The 24,285-nt window shown below is 36.8% G+C and overlaps 1 protein-coding gene across 1 annotated transcript in view; it reads right to left on the reverse strand.

Annotated features, from left to right (window-relative positions):
- Tox (thymocyte selection associated high mobility group box) overlaps nucleotides 1-24,285 on the reverse strand; it is a 307,599-nt gene that overhangs the window by 146,681 nt on the left and 136,633 nt on the right. Inside the window, exon 2 of the mRNA XM_042666989.1 lies at nucleotides 5,440-5,505. Coding sequence (XP_042522923.1) covers nucleotides 5,440-5,505 — 66 coding nt within the window. The remainder of the gene's footprint in view (nucleotides 1-5,439; nucleotides 5,506-24,285) is intronic.

Below are 24,285 nucleotides of genomic sequence, written 5' to 3' on the forward strand. Positions count from 1 at the left end.
CATTTTTGTGATGGGATGGGTGGTGTTAAGACTTAAACTACAGTCGACTCAAGAAGAAGAAGTCTGAGGGATGAGAAAGTAGGCTGGAAGTGTATAACTGCATTTTGATTAACTGATAAACTGAGTTGGATCTGCTGTCTGGGATGATGTCTAGTGGGGTCACAAAGCAAACCTGAAACTCATGAGTTAGCTGCCCTAGGTATACAGATGCTCTTCAAATTTTATATGAAAATGTATAGTAGGAAGTCTACATCAAATGCTGAGTTACAAGACTAGGAAAATGTGTAATTTCTGTAAGCTTTTCTTTGCTATAATGAAACTTACAGAGGGAAATGGTAAATTTATTTGGGCTCAAGGATTTAGATGTCCCAGTCCATTACTGAGCTGACCCATTGCTTTTGGGCCTCTGCTAAACCTGCTGGTAGCAATGGCAAGTAGGCATGTAGCAGGACAAAGTGCTCAACTCAAGGCTAGGAAGCAAAGGAGAGCAGCGGAGAAGGGGTTGCAATCCCAGAATCCCCTTCAAGGGCAGGCCCTTCCTGACCTGAAGGCTTGCAATTGGACTTACTTCCTGGAAGTTGCAATTTCTCCCAATACTGCCACCATGTGGAGAAAACCTTTATCACATGGATCTTTTAGAGAGACTTGTCCAAACCATAGATTTGCCATTGTTATTTTTAACATTGAGATTTGAGAACTCAGGCAAAGGGCAAAATTCAAGTAAAGGTTATCAAGGAGAAAAAGCATAGAGAAAACTGATCACAAGCTGAAAAAACTGAAATATGAGCTCAAGTCAGGAAATTTACTATTTATCACTTACTATGATGTTCAGAATTAATAACAAAAATCCATTCAAGCGTAAAGTGTAACTATTCACAGAAAGAACAAGAGAGAAAGGAAAGAAAGGATGGAAGGACAGAGGGAGAAAACACAGGAAGCAAGAGGCTTAGAGAAACAAAACAGAAGATAGGGTGTATTTTATTAAATGTAATAAAAGCCAAGGTCAGAAGACACTGATTTGTTGAGAAAAGTTAACACAATCAAATAACCTAAACTTCTCCATCACTGAACATGAATTTTTGTCTGATTCTTGCCATCATGGGGTTACTTCTTATATAAAAATATCAGTCAATCCTTCACCACCTTTTATTCTCACAGTACAACCCTTGAGGCAGGGATGGAAAGATCAGAGTTCTTGTGTGTAAAGAGTGAAATGTTTCTCACATGAGCAGATGACAGAGAGTGGAGAGGAAACATGGAGAAGGGTATCTTGAAATTGCCGTAGATGAAGAAAGAATGAGGAGCAGCAGTCGCAATCAAAACTATTAAAATAATAATAAAACATAATATAATCTTGGTTATGTTTAAAAAGTTCTGGTGAAGAAAACCAAACATCTCTTTTATTTCCTTTGATACAGTCATTCATTCATTCATCCCTTTGGTGAATTGATGAATTCATTCATTCACTAAAGATAATTGCATCTTTAGTGAGGCATATCAAAGTAAGTTTGAAAGATACTATAGTATGTCTCTGGCTAGAGAAAGGGACTTGACTTTATTAGGGAGAGAGCTGACTATTTGACTGGGCTGAGAAGATTCCGGTGGAATCCAACTCCTATGGGAAATTTTCCTCCTTCTTTGTCCTGCTCTCTTGCATACTGACATAGAACATTTAAAAAAATTTCTTTCTATATATTCAGTATATATAATATGATGTTATGAGAAACCTATAGACAGTAAAATGGCTGCTATAATGAAGGCAATGAATATATCCATCACCCCACAGTTACCTTTTTTCCCTTTCAGCTGGTCCTGAGGCTTGAACTCTGGGACTGAGTGCTGAACATTTTTGGTCAAGGGTAGCACTCTACCACTTGAACTACAGCTCCATTTCTGGCTTCTTTTTTTGTAGTTAATTGAAGATAAGAGTCTCACAGATTTGCCTTCCCCAGGCTGGCTTTGAACTGTGATTATCAGAGACCAACCTCCTGGGTAGCTAGGATTACAGGTATAAGCCACCAACAGCAGGCTAATGTGTACCCTTTTTTAATCTGGCTCAAGAGCAGTCGGAAGTCTTGTTAAAGGCAGGTGCTGGTGGCTTATACCTATAATTGTAATTACTCAGGAGATGGAAATCTGAAGACCATGGTTCAAAATCAGCCTAGGAAGGAAAGTCTGTGAGACTCTGATCTCCAATTAACCACTAGAAAATTGGAAGTGGCACTGTGGCTCCAAGTGGTAGAGCACTAACCTTGAACAAAAAAAAGCTCAGAGACAGTGCCCAAGCACTGAATTAAAGCTTCAGTACCACACACACACAAACACACACACACACACACACACACACAAAAGGCTTGGTAAGTCAGTATACTTAACAAAAATCCCCAATATATTGTTATGTCATGTTGTGCATTAGAACTCTAGATTTGTTCATCCTCATATCTGCTACTTTGAATCTTTTTTAAGTTCCTCTACTGTCAACTCCATCACATACACGGAGTTTAACAGGAGGCATAGATCCCTGAAGGGCTGTTCTTCCTCTTTTACTTTGATTTTTTCCCCTTCCTTGGTCCACTCACACACCATGCTACAAACAGGAACAATCCTGCAAATTCATGAGCTATCAAGCAACATGGCTTCCATACACACACACAAAAAGTAAATAGAGACATACACATAGAGAAATACAAAAGGAAATCTTGCATTGCATAGTTCAAATTGTATCCTGAGTAAGAAAAAGTTAAATGGCCTTGAAAGTACTGAGTGACCAGCACACTTACTGCTCTGATAGCAGAAAACAGCCAATATTCTAAAAATTGTGCTAGGGTGTCGTAGAAATGATACACATTTTTATTACATAGTTAGTCTTATTATGGAACAGTATTTTCAATATAAATGCCGCTGATCAACTACAAAGTTATATGCAAAAAATTAAGGATTTGTATACACCAGCTTAAGAGGTAAGGAATACATGCAGTAGATAGAGCCAAAGATCCCTTTGGGACTGTCTAAAAGAATACCATTAATTTTTACAGTGTATTTTCAGGGCTGGAGCAGTTCCAGCATTGGCTTTCTATAAAAATCATTTCAAGTTTAGAGTTATGCTATATGCTTGCAGCAACATCACAGAAACAGTAGTGCACCATATGTTGCTACTTAGCAACTTACTCTATAAGTCCCAAAGCATGTACTGATTTGAAAATTGAACAGGAATTATAATTGTTGAGTGTGCTATGAGGCAAGTTGTCTTGGATTATTAAACGATGCAGATGTTTGATGCAATGTAGGAAAAGGAACAAAACTACTTTTTTTTCCTGTAGGATGACTAAAATCTTATTTATGACTGCCTCAAGGGGTAAATTGATTAAAATTCCTTAAAAGAATACCAGGTAATGAATTCTTGAATATACTATATTACAGTAAACAAAAGGAATGTTAAGTGTAAAATTTAGCTAAAGCTATTTAACTTATGTAATTTGTGAAGTTTATTCGCCTCTAGGGGACGTATTATCTTACGTTAGTCTAATTTTTAAAACAGCTCATTTAAAAAACATTTTCATATATACTACACATTTTAAAAATAGTTTGCTTCTGGCTCACAAACCTGCCATATCTTTTAAAAGCATAAACGTATTTGGATCTTTTTATTTCTCCTTTATATTTATAATTTTTCCACCGGTATTGGAAATATTCTTAGTAACTCCTGACAGACATATTAAAAAATATAATGCTAGTTGTTTGGTTTCAGTAAGGGCTTAATATTACCAATTGTACTTGAATTTAGAAATCTAAGGAGCCGAGTTGTTATGATGCATATGTTCTAAATTTCCAATCCTTTATCCAAAACTCTTTAAGACAGACATAACGATTCTCTGAAAGGAAGCAGCTGCTTTATAACAGTAATCATTTATTGAGTTTGTGTTTCTACTGTTTCAAACAAATTCAATTAGCCCTTACACTTCAAAACCCTAAAGGCACCAAAGAGATGGTACCGGCTTGCTTTAATCTAATAGTAATACTAAACTTGTCAGTACAGTTTTGGGATTGATGGTTAGAAGAAAATTAATAGTAACATTTTTCATTTTTTAATCAAACAGTCCTATTCAGAACTACCTATGGATGGAGGAGGCTACTTAGCGGGTGGAATTTAGCTGAGAAAGAATTCTAAATGCATAGCTCGCCTTCCGAAGGTATTCTTAGACTGATTGACTCAATTGAATGGGAGGAAATGTAGTCAGGGTCTTTGAACTTTAGGATGACCTTTGTGGCTGAACAATGTAGCAGAGTGTCTAGAACTGGTGCCAGAGGAGGCAGTGATCATAATGATTCTTAAATAAATTCAGGCTTCATGGATGCCTGCCTGTTTCTAGTTAAGCAGGAGACATTTCGCTCATGGGCTGCATCTCTAACATATACACATTGGATTTAATTCCGTGACAACAGGCATGAAGAAAAACAATTTTGTACTCTTCTCTGCCCACCTCCCTTCACAGTCATCCAATCTATTCAAACAGATAAATAAGTACTGAAAATTACTATGCTAGAATTTAAACAATAGTGACTGATAGGCGAAATTTCAAGCAACTATTATTTTACCATTCTAGAAAAAAAAGGTTCATGCCCACTAAGTGCTCCCATAAACTCTCCCTACTCTCATTTATCCACTTATTTATTTTTGCCTACAGTGTTTTTATATTTTATGTTACACTGGCACCCTAGGGCAGTTATAATTTTGCTTTAAATGCTCTCTCTGGATTAAAAGGCCTGGTCTTAAGTATCTAAAAATAAATGACCAAGCATTTACTTTTATAAATGTAACCATCAACATTCTCATTGGACTTTGGTGTTGTCACTTCTCATGATTAAATAGCATGTCAGCCATTCCCATTGAAATGGATACAAGGTGCCCTTGAAGGCTTTCAATCATATCTTGCTTGGGGGCTTGAAAACTAACCCCCAACACGCACACTCCACCCCAGAAGGGCCTCAAAGCAATGTATAAGGGCCCATTGGCCATGTGATGTTGGTGAGGAAAGTAACATGCTGTTGAAAATAGCCCCAACAGTTGACAATGAAAGCTATTTGTGACATGTGTTGCTTATAATGATTAACTTGTCTACAGTCAGAAGCGCAAATAACCTGCACCTGTAAAGACTTTATTTCCTAAAGGTAAAACAACTGTTTAGGAAAGATCACGCTGGCAAAACAGCTGCTTGCCGTTCTGGAGAGGAAACACTGTAGCATCTTTTCACAAATGCCAACTCTGGTATTTTATCAGCTCTATCTCATTAACTGGAAACAAGGCTTAAATGCTTTGTTTATAAATTATGATTATTCCTGATTGCGGCAGTTACTGATAGTGCGACTCATTTGCAATGCAACTCTTTGAATTTGTTTAATTACAATTTGAAACAAGGCAGAGAAGATTAATTAACCCACCTGGCTGGCTGGCACATACTCCTGGCTCGGCTCTGTCATGTTCATATACATGTTCTCACCGTCAAACTGCGAATGAAATAAGAGTAAACATTCAGCAATCTTGACTGTGGGTATGTGTTGTTTTTGTTTTTGTACTTTTGTTGTTCACTATCAAACTGGAAAACAGTAGCCATTAAAAAAAAAAAAGACTGCGCCTGGGAATATGAAAAAAATCGGTCACAGCAAGCAAGCCACATCTTTTCTTTGATGTTTCTGTTGTCATCCTTACTGACCCTGGATGTCAGTGATTTGGAGTAATTAGTGCTCTAGTAATTACAGCAAGCAAGCAAGAAATGAATGGTTTCCTTTCATCTGCAATCTGTTTTAAAACAAAATGGCTCATTTTGCACACCATGTATACATATTGCAGTGAGATTGTAATGAAGAATTAAATGAATGGCATGGTTTCTGAAAGAAAAGAATAATGAAAAATAACACAGAGGCACTGCCCAGTGCATTATGAGTTTAGCTCTGAAAAGGAAAAAAAAATGCCGTTTTCATAATAGACTAAAACTGGTTTCAACATCAAAGCCTTCCAATTAAAAAAATTTAACTTCATCGTAATATTCATAAATAGTATATGCCACCATAACCATGGCTCAGAATGGACAGAAGAATAATGGATAGCAACAAAAGCTGCAGGCAGAATGATTACATTTTTCTTTCTGAAATTTTCCAGAGCTACAGAATGAATGTAAGGATGACAAGTGCCTAAAAATTTAGCCGCACATTTGCAAGTTAGGAAGACAAGGAAAGGAGGGTATTTTCAGGGTAGTTCAATTGCTTAACTATTAAACAGTTCAAGCCACAGCCATAACAACAACAAATACTTTTCATGATTTCAGTTTTTGAAGGCAGTAATCACTCCATTCAGACTTAATCCTCTGCTATGTTTAGTCCTTCGATAAATGGGCAAAGCAGTCCTCTTTAGAGAAAGAATTTTTCCCAAGGTAATAATCAAATGGACAAATACAACCAACTTCAAAGAATTGGTTTTGAATATAGCTGAAATAGACTTTTTAGAAAAGGAAAATGAACAATGTTAAAAGTTACTTTTCAAAACTGATAGAGGAACAAGTGCATGCTAATAGAGACGTTTTAATACTACCATATATATATATATATATATACATATATATATACATATATATACATATATATATATACGCATATATATATATATATATATATATATAGTGTTACTTGCAAAAAGAAACAAACTTTATTTATAGGCATTATATTCCATTGCCTTTTAACTTCATATAAGAAGGTTATCCAAACACCAGGGACTTACCAAGGCCTCTAAGCCTGCAGTCAGCACTAGGGGGCACCTTAAAGATTTACCTAAACTGTGCTCTAGAGTGACTGATACATTCACTGTATTAAAGTCAAAGTCAAAGAACTCCTCACAAATCACCTGTAAATATATCTCATGTCATGTAAACAACTTATCTAAACAGATATGAGTATTTATCATCTACTCTGGTGGTTTAGTAGGAATCAGAGATAACACAAAAAGGAAGAAAGAGCTGGACATTTTGGTCACAGTGATGATTAACTTTTAAAGGCCTTGAGTTTCAGTGACTTACCCAAGGGTGCTGTTTCATGGATCAGACAAACTTCAGCCTACAGGTAGTCTAGCTCAAGTCTACTCCTTATACATAACAACTCAAGACCTAACAAAGAACTCCAATGAGCATTTTCCAGCCTCATCTGTTGTTGGAGTACACTGGCTTGTTTGCAAATATTTTTAATGCTGAGATGCCAAAGCACAGTTTAAAATATGGACAGTTTCTTTGACTGTAACAAACCAAAGCAAACAGAAGTAGTGAAGTGAATCAATTACTCCACTGCCTGTGCATATTCTATAAATGTGTTACTTTCTATTTCATCTTCTCTAACTCATTTGCTAAATCTGGTGTCATTCTCAAGCCAACTAAGACTTTGAAGTTTTGGTTTTAGTGTATCCAAAGTGTAAGTTAATTGAGTATATCATGTTACTGCTTTGGATATTTTTTTTTTTTTTTTGCTCAGAAAGTACCAATACTAAAGAAATTTGGAAGCAAGGCTGAAACAGCATTTTACAGTAAAAGACATGAGGTTATAAACATTGTACCTATTTTTTTAGTAATTCCCACATCATATTTTTGTTCTCTGTACATCCTTTCACTAGTATGTGTTAGTTGGTTTAACTGTTGTAACAATTTATGTTAAATATTATTATTATTATCCAAATTTTACAAATGATAAATGCAAAGACACATGGAACTTCAGAGGCTTAAAATCGCTTCACTTAGAAGAGGCATGACTGGGTTTCAGACCTAAGCAGACCAACACATGCTCTGGACCACTAGAGCATATCAACATATTCTGAGTCATAATGATGAGCGAGCTGTCAACTCTGAAAATAACATTAATAAATTATTGTAGCAGAGTAAGAGCTCTATGGTTGAGTATCCCTAATCTGAAGATGAGAAATCTGAAATGCTTCAAAATTCCAAACATTTTGAGCACTGACATTATGGCAACAAATTGGAAATTCCCCAGCTGGTCTCATGTTGCAGTCAAAGTGCAGGTGCACTACTTTTAGTTCAGAAAATTACCTTCATATTGTTGTGGGTATGTATCTATATACACATATATTTATATGTATATACACACATAGATACATATATGTATACACATATATATGTAAGAAACAGATGAATGTCTTATGTCTTGTTTCAGTTTAAGGTCTAGCCCCAAGACACTACACTATATGGATGTAAATATTCTCAAATCTGGTAATATATAACATTTGAAGTATTTGTATTCCAAGAGCTGCAGAAAATAGGATATTTTACCTATATTTCAATTCTATTTCAAGGATCTTCAGATACTGTGCAGAGTTTTTGTGGTTTTATGAGGTTCCTTCCCCACAAAAAAGTTTCAGAGTAAATGGACAGTTTAGTTGTTAGCCAGGAAGAATTGCACTAGATGCTTAAAAGCATCTAAGGGCGTTTAATTATTCATTTTTCTGTGTCAACTTGATTAGGCAAGTAGTTCCCAGATGTTTAGTCAGTGTTTATCTTGCTGCATCTATGAGAGTGAGTTTAGATAATGCTGGTATTTGAATTGGTAGACTGAGTAAAGCAGGTGGCACTCCCAAGGCAGGTGAGTATCATTCAATTTGTTGTAGGCCTGGAATCCTCCTTCCATACAGCTGACCTAACCAAGACATTGTCTCTCCTTAAATCTGAAATAGGCTAGATTTCAGGACCTACACATTCAGTTTCTCCCGGAACTCCAGCTTGCCAAATGCAACTACAAATGCAAGGACTTCTCAACCTCTATAATGACGTGAACCAGTTCTTCCTCTCTTTTTTGGACATGGCATTACCTATCATTTATAATGATTAAGTTACCCTATGTTTTAATATTTAAAGCACATTACAAATAAGAATGTTGTTAGTGAGTAAACACTCTTCACTTAGGAACTGGCTGGAAAGATGCTGTCTATGATTTGCTCTTTTGGGATCTTCTACTTCCTTGTGCAGCTTAAGATTTTAAAATCTTTTCACTCACTTCTGTATCTTTTGCTTCCCCAAAGTTCATAGCAAAATCTTTTGGATGAGCTAGCAATTTCAGAGGGAGAGCCAGTTCTTCTTAAGATCTCATTCCCCGCCCCCCCCCCCCTCTCTTTCTTGTGCTGGTCCCGTGGCTTGAATATTGTTGCTTAGCTTTTGCACTCAAATCTAGCAGTCTACCATTGAGTCACAAGTCCACTTCTGGCTTTTGGTGGTTACCTGGAGGTATGTGTCTCATGGGCTTTAGTAACTGGGCTGCCTTTGAACTGTGATCCTCAGGTTTCAACGCCAATAGCTACGATTATAGGTGTAAGCCACCAGTGCCCAGTTATCTTTCTGTCTATGATTCTCTCTCTCCATCTTTCCCCAAGTACACACACACATACTGTTGGTTTTGTTTCTCTAGAGAACCCTAATAAAAGTAGTTTCTTTTATTACAATGAGAATATTCAGAAATCCTTCAAAAGCATATCTGAAGGCATGGTAGTACACACTTATAATCCAAGTACTTAGAAAACCTGAAGTAAGTCATTAGTTTGGGGCCAACTTGTGCTACATAGCAAAATCACAACTCTAAAAAACAACAAATAGGCAAACAAAACCTTCCCTCCATAGTTATGAAGGCCTTACAGTGTGCTAGCATTTCTTTCCTGCTATCACTTGATAGCGATGTTGCTTTGCTATGAGTCTGTGGTCTTGTTTCCTAACATGAACATTTCTTGTGCTTATAAACGCCATGCACAATCACGCCCTTCGTTAATAATACCTTCCTTCCTTTCTACCTCTTGAAATGTTTCCTAGATATGTCAGCTCCTCTAAGACCTGCCTATTATGAGTGTCTGTGCTCTCCATCTTGGAAATCTTGTCATCTTTCACCAAAGTAACTTACCTATGTAACTTTGGGACCATATATTTTGACAACCATGTGTACTCTTTTTAAAAAATAAATAAATAAACAGGGCTGGGAAGGTGGCTCAGTGGTAGAGTGCTTGCCTCTCATGCATGAGGCCCTGGGTTTGATTCCTCCCTGCACCACATAAGCAGAAAAAAGCCAGAAGTGGCACTGTGGCTCAAGTGGTAGAGTGCTAGCCTTGAACTGAAGTATTGAGGGACAGCGCCCAGGCCCAGAGTTCAGCCACCATGACTGACAAAAATAAAATAAAAAAATAAACATTTATTTTCTGGTTAAGGAAAAAGAATATCTGCTGCATTTGACTATGAGCTACCAGAGATCACATTGCACATTTTAGTTATCTTTAGTGCTTCTTTATCCTAGGATGAACATGAAGTAAGCCCTTAGAAAAGGTTGTGTAATTAATGACATTTGAATTGTATTTGCTTGATTTTTTTTTTTTTTTTGCCAGCCCTGGGGCTTGAGCTTTGGGCCTGGGCTCTGTCTTTGAGCTTCTTTTTGCTCAAGCCTAGTGCTCTACCACTTAAACCACAGTGCTACTTCTGGCTTTTTCTGAGTAGTTTATTGGAGATAAGTGTCTCATGGACTTTCCTGCCCAGGTTGGCTTTGAACCCTGACCCTCATGTCTCAACCTCCTAATTAGCTAGGGTGACAGGCAAGATCCACCAGCCCTTGGTTGTATTTGCTTGATTAAATAAATTACTTTCCTAGAAAAGGGAAGCAATTATTTTGTGTATGTGCTAGTCCCAGGGCTTGAACTCAGGACCTGGGTGCTGTCTCTGAGCTGTTTGCTCATGCTCAAGTGCTCTACCACTTGACCACAGCTCTATAAGCAACAATGAGAGGACAAATACTCAACTTTCAGAGACTATTGTGATGTTTTTTGTTTCATTTTTCTTTTCTTGTTATTCTTTTCTGAGGTATTGAGGATGGATTCCAAGGTCTAATACATAGTAGGCAAACACTCTACCACTGAGATACACCCTCAGCATAGATTATTATTTTTTCAGAGATATTGGTCCAAATTCTTACAGCCAATTAATACTGGTTGGTACAGGAACAAATATCTTTAAGCAGAAAAAAGACAAAAGTATAGAAATAACCAGGGAATCACTCTAACACCATATAAATTCTTCAAGATTGTTACTTTATAATATTTCATTTCATATAAAATATATGGATTTTGTAGGAATCGGGTAATGTGGCTATACAGATGTGCATGTCTTCTTTGGGGGCAATTTTGGGGTGCCAAAAATGCATGTATCAACCCCCCCCCCCCATTTTCCTTGTGATTGGAAGCTTGTAGCTAGAGAATAATCATGTCCTTGTGCAAGTGTCTCCATCATCAAGCTAAGCCTGTCACCCAGGACTTTTACAGCTCATCTAACTATACCCTGTCCAGGAGATGCTACTAACGTCTCTACAGGACCTCTGCTTATCCAACAATCTTAAAAGGCATCCTTTGCTGTGGATTTATAATTTGAAGTAGAGTAATAAACCTAGAACTTTAGTTTGACAAAGGTCCCTGAGAGCGTCTATCTGAATATCTCATGTCATGATGTATGAAACAGACTAATAGTCATACAAGCTATCTGGAAATATCATCCAGTTCTTGAATCCTAATAGGAAAGTTGTCTACTATGAAACACTGTTCTATATCCTATTAACTACTCATCAAAAGTGGGAAGTAGACTCTGATGGCTACAGATGCTCCTTGACTTACAATGGGGTGGAAGCCATCATTCTGTGAATATTGTTGAGTCAAAATACTTTGAATGTACCTAACCTACTGACCATCTCAGCTCTGCAACGTTGCACACTGGAGATGGTTAGTGAACTCTCTCATGATCTCCTGCCTGACTGGAAGTTGTGACTTGCTGCCAGTGTTGTCAGAGAGGACTGACTGATGTTGCTAACCCAGGAAAAGATCAATATTCAAAATTATAAGTATGGGCCTGAGGGTATAGTGCTTGCTCAGCACCACATACACAAAATTAACGTTATGATTTGTGTTGAATGTTTATCATTTGCACACCATTATCAAGCTGAAACTAATGAACCAATATAAGGCACATACATAAATGTCTATATTTGTATATAATATGGCAAGTTCTTGTGCCTATCAGATCTGAGAGCACAGCCTTGTATGTAAGGGTATCCTAATGATCTAGACTCCTCTTTCTATGAAAATCCCATAGCAGATAACCGTTATTAGTAATTACTTCAATAAAGTTGTTTCATTAACATAACTGCATTTCCTAACTCCCTGTGTTTACAACAGTTATTTAAATTCTTAGAAGTCAACTGAATTTAGGCATCACAACTTTTCAAAATATATGTAAGCACATGAGGGCTTTTAATTTCTATGTACTCTCAATTTAAAACCCGAAGCAAGGCTTGCAAGAATAAATAAGACTAAATCTAAATGTAAATGACATCAACTCAGGATTACCCTTTCTCACCAAGTGCTTTTATTCTCTTTATTGTGTTTTTATTTCAAAACACCAGGGGATGCAATCACATAAAAAGTCATTTATAATCTTCTACTACAGTGTTTTTGAAATTGTTTTTAGAGCATATTAACCAAACCCATAATCCCAAAGAGCTTTTCAAACTAGGTAGTTATTATTTCTTCTCTTTAAAAACTGAAAGCAGACATCAAGAACAGTCTGACCATGCTGAAGGGTTAGTGAAACTAGGCAATATTAGTCTACCCAAACCACTAAAACATGAGAAATCAAAGACAGAATATGACCTATAAATCAATCATTGGCAAAGGTACAGAAAATAAGATCTTTTTTAGGGAAACCATTAAAAGAAAACCAGAAAACTGCTGCTGAGGGAGGAAAAAAAAACTCGTGGAATTTATAAAACACTACCACATTGTATTCCCTACAAAGGAAAAATCCTGACATTCTGGGGTGTTTTCTGAAGGAATATTTGATACTTTGATTTTTAAAGAAGCTAAAACTGGAATTGTTTCTAGCAGGGAGTTAATGTGACAGTTCTTGGAAGATAAATTATAACAAATCAATGAGACAGGGCAATAGACTTAAAATTTCCTTGTGTATGTGCAAGTGTGTGTGCATGTGCTTGTGTGTACTTGTGTGTATGTGTGTGCACATGCGTGTACATGGTCTGGGGTTTGAACTCATAGTCCCTGAGCCTTCGTGTTCAAGACTAGTGCTCTACCACTCGAGCCACAGTTCCAATTCTGGTTTTTTGGTGGTTAACTGGAGAGAGTCTCAAAGACTTTCCTGCTTAGGCTGGCTTCAAACTGTGATCCTCAGATCTCAGCTTCCTGGGTAGCTAAGATTACAGGTATGAGCCACTAGCACTTAGTTGAAGTTTCCATTTGTGTATTGCTTGGCTCAGTGTAAATTCACAAGCCACCTACTGTGACACATATATGCATATGTATGCTTCTATGCCCAAGGTAGCTACAACTCCACTTCTGATTTTTTGGCTTGTTTGCTAACTGGAGATAAAGAGTCTCATGGACTTCCCTGTGCAAGCTGGCTCTGAATCACCATCCTCCATTTCAGCCTCCTGAGTTTCTAGAATTATAAGGGTTAGCTACTAGTGACTTTTGCTATTGTATTAGAATAAAGCATTTGGAAAGCTGAGCATAAAAGCTGGGCAGTGTGCACATAATGAGCAATGCTGATCACTGGTACAGTAACAGTAACATCAGTAAAACATGGTACACACCATGTAAGTATATCCATCTTATGCATCCTCACAGTTCTCTTTGGGTCAAAAGGCCCTTGAAAGAGAATGCTTGTCACTGTATCTCTCGGTTTCAAAGCTGTACATGTTGGTACAATGCAGTCTCAGAATAGATGATCTGCATGCTGAGCTCGGCTGAATGAGAAGTCTTGAGCTTAGTGAGCTGGACAAGTGGCTTCCCAGGCACAGCCTGGCTTCCCACAGTAATAGGACAGAAAATGGAATTATTCTGATAGGACTGTCTCGATGTGTGTTCCAATCAGGTGCACGTGGAGCTAAAGTAAGAAAGGGGAAATCTCTCTGGTAGGGATCCTGTCACTGTACTTGAGTAGTAAACACTACACTACAGCCCTGAGTGGGGTGGGAAGGGAAAAAGCCAGAGCGCAAATGACTGCTTAAAGAGAGAAGCTTAGAATCTAGGCTTCACTTTAGTACTGGATTTAGATTCCCATTATTGTTTCAGTAATCTGTTTGGTGAAGGACTGCATATCACATTCCCTTGGCTAACTTGGAAAAATAAAATAGTTTCAGTAATAATCCCATGCATTTATCCTAAAGTTGTCTCTGAAAATGGCTCCCAACTAACATAAATCTCAAGGAAAGGAACAGAAGTTCCCTCCTGCTCATAAAAGCAAGGCTACAATGCACTGGGTTTTATTATTATTTTTTTTAAATGCACCAAAATTATACACTTGAGTGGTCACTGTATTGTTCTTAGCAGTCATCCAATTAGCTCCACATGTAAAATAACGTCTTCATGGTTCAGACCAGTTTGGGAGGTACTTTCTAATCCACTTTAACTATATTAAGACATTCAATTTTTGTCATGACAGTGAAATAGTGTCTATGAGGACTCTGATTTTATAGATGATAAAATTAAAATTCAAAACAGTTCAGGAAACTGTTTACAGTGAGTCCAATCTCACTCTACCAAATGGACTCAGTCTGCCTCATGTTCAGGCTTTGGCCAGTGACTTTGGCTTCCAAGCATGGCTGAGACCACTCTGATGGCCATGAAGCATAGGCTCCATTTCTGCTGCCACCACACCTATAAACCTAAATGTCTCCAAGTAAAGACACTAAGCTCTTCCCCTAAGTGTCAGTTGAGGAAGTCCTGATGCTTCAGCATCTTGAGGGCTGGTTAAGGTACCTCAAGAGTACAAGGTGGGGTCCTGAGGTCTAGCAACCAATGATAGTTGGAAATATGCACTGTTGGTTTCATTCTTTCTGTCTCCTCCAGCCTTGTGTCTTTCCCCTTGTTTAGACTTCTGGAGCTTGTACTTCCCAGGTTAGCATAAGAGCTTTCACTCTACCAGCTATTTTCTGTCTAATGTATACTATGACAGCACCTAGAGGTATGGATTAGGAAGTGGCCATGTTCTTGACTACAGTGCTACACCATCTTCTGTCTTTGCTGTGATTTCATTCTATAATTTTTGGGAGTCATTCATTTAATTTAATTTTTTTTTTGCAAAGACAGTACCAAACTTGTGCAACAAAAACAGATACAAAAGACTTCTTACATCAACAAAGCAGTACTTTATTTGAAGGAAAAATAAATTTCTGCAGACTTTCATTAACCTCAAAGTTTCAATACCAAACAAATCATTTTCATTGTGTATTCTTTAAGATAGGAAAGAGTGTGTAGACGTGAGCTTAGCTATTGAGCTTAATGGACATGTAACTACCTTAAAACACTCATGATATACTCAGGATTTTACACGAAGGGCCATCGCAAAGTTTCTATTATCAGAAAATAAGTAGCAGAGCTTTCTGATTCCATGCACAGGCTTTGTTTTTTAAAAGAATTCCCAAGTAATTCCTGAAAATTTAAAGCTGTAAAACTATACTGTGTAGTTGAACTTGAGCACTGTTCCAAATGTTTAGCTCAGAATATTCCTCTGACTTGTCTTGTTTTAGATATTTTCCCCTGAATCTATCTATAAGCAGAACATTTTAGAAGTACACCAAACATATTGGCAGTTCTTACCTCAGTTCACTTATTTCCACATTGTATCACCTCATTTACCACAGTACCTAAATCCAAAGTAGATGTGGAATGAAAAGTATGAAAGCAATTACTTTGGGGATAGTTGGCTCTTTTATTGCATCTCTTCCTTTTTTAAGCACAATGAACATTTTTCAGTATCTGACATGAAGAGAAAAAGGTGAGAATATTTTTTGATGCGTATCTTGTCTGGAAAAGTATGCTCAGTTCTGGGAAGCTCAAAACAAAAAAAAAAAGGAAGTTCAGGGCCTTGCAAAGATTATGAGAAATGAATGGCAGATGTTTTAATGCAGAGTAACAGTTAATGGACTAGTTAGAGAAAACTTGGGTGAGCTTTGAAAGAAGACTTAAGATGTATAAATTATTAAATGATTTTGAGATTAAAAGTAGTAGTACCAAATTAAGATACACAGAGAGTGTAGGATTATTAAAATGGATATTTTCACTTCTCTATTACTATTACTCAGACAAATAGCATTGTGAGTAAGAACAACAATTACGTTACAGGAATAGATTTTTGGTAATTAAAATCTCCTAATAGTAGGACAGGTGTCAAAAATGTGCTTGGTATATTCAGGGTAGAACTAACCAGCTAGAAATGCAAGAAGTTCCATTCTCATTTATCCCATTTAGAGTTCTTTGACATTTCCCTTATCAGATTTCAGTTTCTTATTTCTAACAAAAGTATGATAGCACTTTAAAGAATTTCAGAATTAAAAAAAAAAAAAACAGTAGTCCTGTAGGTTGTTGTGGTTGAGTATGGATCTGTCCATTGTGAGAAGAGGCAAAGTTCTTAGGGAATCTGAGAAGCTATTCAAAACATGTGTTGTACCCAAAGGAGTATAACTTTGCATTTTTCTTTAACATCTTCAAGTACTATATGGATGCATCCATTTTTGCCATTTCCTTTGATATATAATTCATAACCCTCATATAACTTTCCCTGCTGACATTAATATGAAGATGGAATCATTTTCCATTCTTCAACTTAAAGCTTCATGCACACATACAATGCCCTCTTCCTAAGGCATACGTTTTTACATATATTTTAGAGTTTCATTTCCAGGGGTTTTCACTTGTTCATTCCCTGTTTATGTAAGTTCTAAATACACTCCAGACAATTCTTCCACGCCCATTTGGTCTTTTTAGGGCAAGGCTGTAGCTTTTCTAAACTGCTTCTTCCTTTCCTATGAAATTTTCTTTTAAGAGCATGATCTTTTTCAGAACATAATTGGAACTAAGTGTGAATATCTCATTGCTGAATTCAAGAGGGAAGCTTCCATGCAAAACCGTACTTATTCTGTATGGCAAGAGATGATCTTACTTCCTGGAATGGCACCCTATAAGGTACTTTTCCTGAAAAATTGGGAGAAGAATCTTATCATACAAGGTATAGGCATGTGACACCCAGTATAGACTTTGGTGATACATTAAAATTAAATACCTGACATACTCCAAGATAAAATGTGATTATGAGTAATTCATGTGCTAATTGATTAATTAAAAATGCTTATTTGGGGGCTTGCTTATGGGTAGGCACATTTGGTCCTCACAATAGCCTTGCCATACAGGCTATATTCAAACCTTTTTACTGACAGGGAAACAAAGTCCTCAAAAACTAGGCATTAGCCAGGGACTGTTGGCTCACACCTGTAATCCTAGTTACTCAGGAGACTGAGGTCTAAGGATGATCGTTTGAAGCCAGCCTGGGGGAAAAAAGGCCACAAAACTCTTACCTTCAACAAACTACTCAGAAAAAGCCAGAAGTGGTATTGTTTATCAAAAGGGAGAATACTAGCCCTGAGCAAAAGAAGCTCAGGGATAGTCCCCAGTCCTTAAATTCAAGCCTTAGGGTCAGTATACATATGCATGCATGCATGTGAGCGCACACACACACACACACACACACACACACACACACACACACACACACACACACATAGACACACACACACACAAAATTAAATATTTTGATTATTACTTCTGTCTTCATCTATTGCAGTACTTTCTGGTGTGACTATTTCTTTTCCTTGCTGTGCATAGCTGCACAGTCTCTGCTTCTTGGCTTTCCCATCAACATAGAATACCTCATTGCTTCCAGCATCCTGTTCTTTTCTTATTTCCTCATGATAAGATGATCATAGAATTTACTATTCAATTTGAAACTTTTCAGAGTTTGAAATGAGGTAATATCACTAATTATGATCTAGCAACAGGCATAAACCTGGACCCTCCCAGCCAAGGGAAATCTTACTAGAAGGTAAGATATCCTGATAGCCCTCATGATGGTAATTCTCTGTGTAAATTATCTTTGATGTCATGTCTTGCCTCAACCAATGTCTCACTGTCTTTGTCTTTCCTATTGTCTCATCCACGTCTCTCTGCACTGTCCTTGTCCACTGCCTCTCTCTCTTATATTGAGCTATAAATATTGCGAGGTCAGGAACTGTCCTCTTTATCTTCCTATCACTTAGCCTGTTTAGCACATTTTGTTTACCCAATGACATTAACTTATTAAATAAAATTTAGTGCAGTAGTGTGAGATCCAAAAATAGTTCTCATATTTCACCCTTTCAGTATTCTGCAGTAACATTTATTTCCTATGTATTCATTTCCAAATCAATTTTTGTCCATGAAAATAACTGATCCTCCTAGGACATGAGTCAGAAGCTTCCACACACTAAATTGCATGTCAGTGTCCTATTTCTTGCTGTCTTACAGGAGACAATTTTTCTTCACTAAGTCTAGTTTGAATAATTTGAACGTTCATTTTATGAGAATTTAGATTATAGCTAACAGCTTGCAGTATAGGCTACCGCAATCCTTGATCTCCATCATTCTGTTGGTCCATTCCATTGAGCAGACTGTGTCCAAGATTTTGTTCACGCCTACATAAAGTTGCTTGTGATCACAGCTCTGCAGATAGACCAGCACACAACTAAAAACCAATGGACTGGCAGACAGAGTGAAGTTCCTTCTTACCCTTTCCCTGGTGGTTTGTGGGTAATTAATTCCAGGCATTATAAGTATGGCACTAAAGATAGAAGCGAGGAGAGATGCCATCATGAAGAATTTTGAAATAAAGGACCCAAATAGGAGTCTGGCCTTGATATTTTCTAGTAGATTAGTCTTAGGATCAACAATGAAAATTATGCTTTCTTAATACAATTATGTCAGATTCAAGGAAGATACATCAAAGCAGTTATAAATTGGAAAGCTCGATACTTAATATATGGTGTACTACGTTCTGGAAACTATGGTACTTCCCCCTCTTGGCAAATTTAGTTGTCTGTTTCCTTCAATTATTGGAAAGATCAATAAATGGAAAGTAATAGAAAAAAATCAAATTAGTATGCACTAAATTTGTGTACAAAAATGTATTTGAGGAAATGGTGCTGTGGCTCAAGTGTGCTATCCTTGAGCTGAAGAGCTGAGGGACAGTGCCCAGGCCCAGAGTTCAAGCCCCACAAAGACAAAAAAAATGTATTTGATATGGAAAATGATATATAGATGTATTTTTGTCCTCATGAATGTAAATACAGCCATCTCATAAGAGGTTATAAAAGTATTGGAAGGGAAAGATGAAAATAAGAATAAAAACAAGTTGGGCACCGGTGGCTCATGCTTGTAATCCTAGCTACTCGGGAAGCTAAGATTTGAGGATCCAGGTTCAAAGCCAGCCAGGGCAGAAAAGTCTGTGAGATTTACCTCCAATTAACCACCAGAAAACCAGAAGCAATGCTGTGGCTCAAATGGTAGAGCACTTATCTTGAGCTTAAGAGCTCAGGGACAGCACCTAAGCCTAGAGTTCAAACCCCATGACTGACAACAAAACAAACAAACAAAAAAAACACCATAAGTGGAGCTATGGCTCAAAGTAGTAGAGTGCTAGCCTTCAGCAAAAGACTTCAGGGACAATGCCCAGGCCCTTAGTTCAAGCCCAATGACCACTACCACCGCCACCACCACCACCACCACCACCACCACCACCACCACCTCCAAAAAAAAAAAAATAAAGAATAAAAACAAAATATGAAAACTTTTGTGGCTCAACATGTATGGGCTTGGGTAAGGATACATGTCCATTGTATGTGCATATATTTACCTACAGTTTGTATAATACTGTTTTTCTTTTTATGTTTTCATTTGGCTAATGTTTAGGTTATTTTGTATGACCCAGATCAACAGCTATTGTGACATAATATTAAAAATGCCTATATGGATTATCTTAAATTTCAATGTTCTCTGGAACTCTTCTCTTACTTTATTCAGAAAATACTATCTACTCATAGGACACTACATCATAATTTCACTCACTAATATTGTACCAATTATTATTTTCATGGGAATTAAGATATTAGACAGCTTGTTCCAACAAAGTGCAATGTTGTATACTTCAATGCAATAGTATGATATGGTATTTTATTTTTCATAGCTTATTAATTTTATGCATTACATTGTCCATAAGTTAATAATCATTTAGTATATTTCACTGAACTGATAAATTCCTAGTCCTACAATATCACCTAGCAAAAAACTTAAGCTGTTTCAATAATCAATTACATTTTTATATTGCTCACATCAAAGTAATTACATCATCTCTACTATTCTCTATCCTGTTATTAACCTTCTGTGAGAAGCAGTACATTATTAATATCTTTTGCAGATTTCATATTTGTAATGAGATATTCTGGCATAATATATTTTTATAGCCATTATGTAAATTAATATTAATGCTAGATTAAGTAGTTTCAAGTTTTTTGCTTGAAATACCTTCTGAGTAATTCAGAGAATGTATATATTTTAAACATATCTAATGAGTCTTGTCTCCAAGAAATCCTTCAATGTTACTTGAGATATTAAACTTGAACAAATACTTAAGTATATATTGAAGCAAGAACAAGAATGGAAACTAAACATTAGAACAGATTGAATTATCTAAAATGGATTTTAATTTAAAAAGCAGAACAATGTTGGCTTTCTTCAGAGGTAATACAGCTTTCCACCAAAAGTTATGTTCGAGTGCCTATTCTCCATTTTTACCTAATTTGAGCAACAAAGCTCTTTGGGTACATGACAGGAAATACCCGGTATCTAATATTTCAAATATTTATTTTACAATACCCCCATTGCATTCCATTTTCAGGCAATGAACCTAAATTTGTAAGAGGCCATTTGTATTAGTGGTTTCAAACTTTTTCAAAACATGTACTTTCCGCTCTTGACACAGATTGTACACTGTACTTTTTAAATAGTACATTTTCACGTTGTCTGATTCTTGGGAAGGAAGGGGCTGGTGCATATGCATTTTTACAAAAGCCTGTGAGGCTTCTTGCACCTGCTATTTTCTCCATGTCCCTGCTTTATATTTTCTCCATTAGCAACTACAGATCACTGTTTTCAGACAAACATTCTTTGAAGTGTGAAGCTCCCTTAATGCCAGGTTTCTGTGATGCCAACTATATTAAATATACAACTTAAGCAACTCTGTTATTTAAATAGTTATTAGCATTTTCTTAGTTCTTTTTTGATCTACGGTTTGCGTTAATTTTGTTTGTACAATTGCTTGGTCAATGCTTTGCTCATTCGTATTTAATAATTTTTTTTGATGAATGTACAACACAATCCATATCCTTCTGTGTAAATGATCCTCAACTGGGGTGATTCTCAACATCTTTGAGGAGGGCACTTGACATTTGATAACATCTGGAGATGTTTTACATTGTTATGATTGATGGATGCCTCCGGAATGTAGGGAGTTGAAGGATGGTTCTATATGTCATACAATACATAGGACAGACCCTAGAAAATGTTCTCATCTCATGTCAGCAATGCTGCTGCTCAGAAACACTGGTCTGCCATGAGTTGAATTTCCAGTTTTTGACATTATTTTTATCAACTGTAAGATGAGGGATGAGATGAACTATACAAGGACTCAAATGATATAGGTAGTTCAAATTCCAAGTTGAACAATGTGTTGTCATGTAAAAACAATGAGAAGTACAAGTTGTCATGTTGAAAACGAACTTTATAACTTTGGTGGGGGGGGAGGGTTGGGTGGGGGGACAGGGGGAGGCTGAGAAGGGATGGGAAGGGGAAACAAAGGAGGAGTTTGCAATGCTTGATAAGAAATGTACTCATTATCTTGCCCATGTAATTTTAACCCCTCTGTACAGTATTTTCACAATAAAAAAAATAAAATAAAAACATAAAATAAAATAAAACCAGTTATGGCCTTAATAGGCTGTATAAAATGATATATAATTAACCAACTCTGTTCCTATGCATTATTCTGGGCATTTTGAGTGTGGTGTTCTAAGGAGAACTAAAGAGCACTGATGATTATAGTCTCAGAATGTCATTAATTCAAGATAAACACATGGATGCAAAAAGAGTAACAAAATAAATTCTTCCACCTATCCATGAAAACTTCTACTTGTCATGGTTACAATCTAAAAGCTCTGAGAAAAAATGATTTGTTAATTAGGATTCTATTTATGCTTCCCTGTGCAAAACTAATTATTTGTTTGCAATATGCTGCATCTTCATTAAAGCCATTAGTATTCTGAGTAGATGGAAGTATTAATTTTTTAATGGGATTGGAATCTCACAACTGTGTTTAAGCAGATATTAGGGCAAGTGAGTATTTCCACATGATATAGTCTACTTAGAAAGGGAAATTCTAGTCAAGAAGCATATAAAAAGATGGTAATCTTTACTAATCATTAGGGAAATGACAATCAAAACCACAATGAGGTATCACCTCACTCTTATTGTCAGAAAGACAAAAGAAAACAAGTGCTGCCAAGGTTGTAGGAAAAAAAAGAAGAATGCTTGCACAGTGTTAGTAAGAATGTAAACTGGTAGAGCCATTACAGAAAAGAGTATGGAAACTACCCCCCAAATTAGAAATATATCTATAATATGCTTTACCCACCGTATTCCTAGGTGTACATCCAAAGGAAATGAAATCAGCATTTTGAAGAGACATTGGCACCCCATATTTACTGCACTGCCATTTATGAAAGCCAAAAGATGGGATGAGTATCTACCAACTGATGATTGGGATAAAGAATATGGTACACATGCCAGGCACCGGTGGCTCACATCTGTAGTCATACCTACTAAGGAGGTTGAGATCTGAGGATCATGGACCAAAGCCAGCCAAGGCAGGAAAGTCTGTGAGACTCTTCTCTCCCATAAACCACTGGAAAACTGGAAGTGGTGCTGTGGATTAAGTGGCAGAGCACTACCTTTGAGCTGAAGAGCTGAGGGACAGTGTCCAGGCCCAGAGTTCAAGCCCCATGACCGACAAAAAAAAAAGTATATGGTACACACACTCAATGAAATACTATCCAGCCAGTTAAAAAATGATGAAATGCTGTCATTTGTGACAACACAGATGGAAGGAGAGATTGTTTTTTTAAGTGAAAGATAAAAGCTCTTGTGTCCCTATATTGGGGTTTATTTCACTTAGCATCAGTTTATATGGTCATACATACATAGCTTTTGACCTCTTCTGCTTGTCCTAGACATATACTAGTTATTGCAGATAAGGAAACCATGGGATCTATGTTTCTTTGGTCTGGTTTACTTCACTTAATATAATTTTTTCTGTCTTTCCATTTCCTAACAAATGGGACAGTGTAATTCTTCATGATGGAGGCATAGACTTCTGGGCTCCTTGGCACAGGCCAAAATTTTCCTAATAATGACCCAGAAACACAACAAATCAAAGAAAGGTTGGACAAATGGGATTGCATGAAACTGCAGAGATTCTGTATGACAAAGGACATAGCTAGCAAGATCAATAGAAAGCCCATGGATTGTGAGATCTTCATTAGCCATACAATGGATAACGGTCTCATATCTCAAAAAATTAATCCCCAACAACAAATCCTCAAAGAAACAACTGCCCGATTAAGAAGTGGGCTAAAGATTTAAAGAGAGACTTCTCTGAAGAGGAAATCAGAATGGCCAATAGACACATGAAGAAATGCTCAACTTCTCTAGCCATAAAAAAATGCAAATCAAAGCAACATTGAGATTTCACCTCATCTGAGTTAGAATGCTATAATCAAGAAACCTAAGAACAATAGATGTTGAAAGGGATGTGGCCAAAAGGGAACCTTACTGCATTGTTGGTGGGAAGTTTGTAAACTTGCTCAACCACTTTGGAAAGCAGAATGGAGGTTCCTCAAAAGACTCCAAATGGAGCTCCCCTATGACCCATCAATCCCATTTTTGTGCAGTTACCCAAATGATCACAAACAAGTCTATACTAAAGCTACCAGCACAGCTATTTTTATTGCAGTATTATGCACCATAGCTGAGCTATGGAACCAACCTGTATGCCCCTCAGTAGATGAATGGATCAAGAAAATGTGATATATATATATATATGACATATATCATATATGATCTGATCATATATGATATGACATATATGATACATATGATACATAGATACATATATATATATATATATATATATATATATATATAATGGAATTCTATGCCCCCATCAGAAAGAATTCCACACATTTTAAGGCAATATATTTGTCGACTCATTTAACTGACTAATGGCATTA

The sequence above is a fragment of the Dipodomys spectabilis genome, unplaced genomic scaffold (genome assembly GCF_019054845.1).
Source record: "Dipodomys spectabilis isolate Male_0828 unplaced genomic scaffold, ASM1905484v1 ptg000015l, whole genome shotgun sequence".
Lineage (NCBI taxonomy): Eukaryota > Metazoa > Chordata > Mammalia > Rodentia > Heteromyidae > Dipodomys > Dipodomys spectabilis.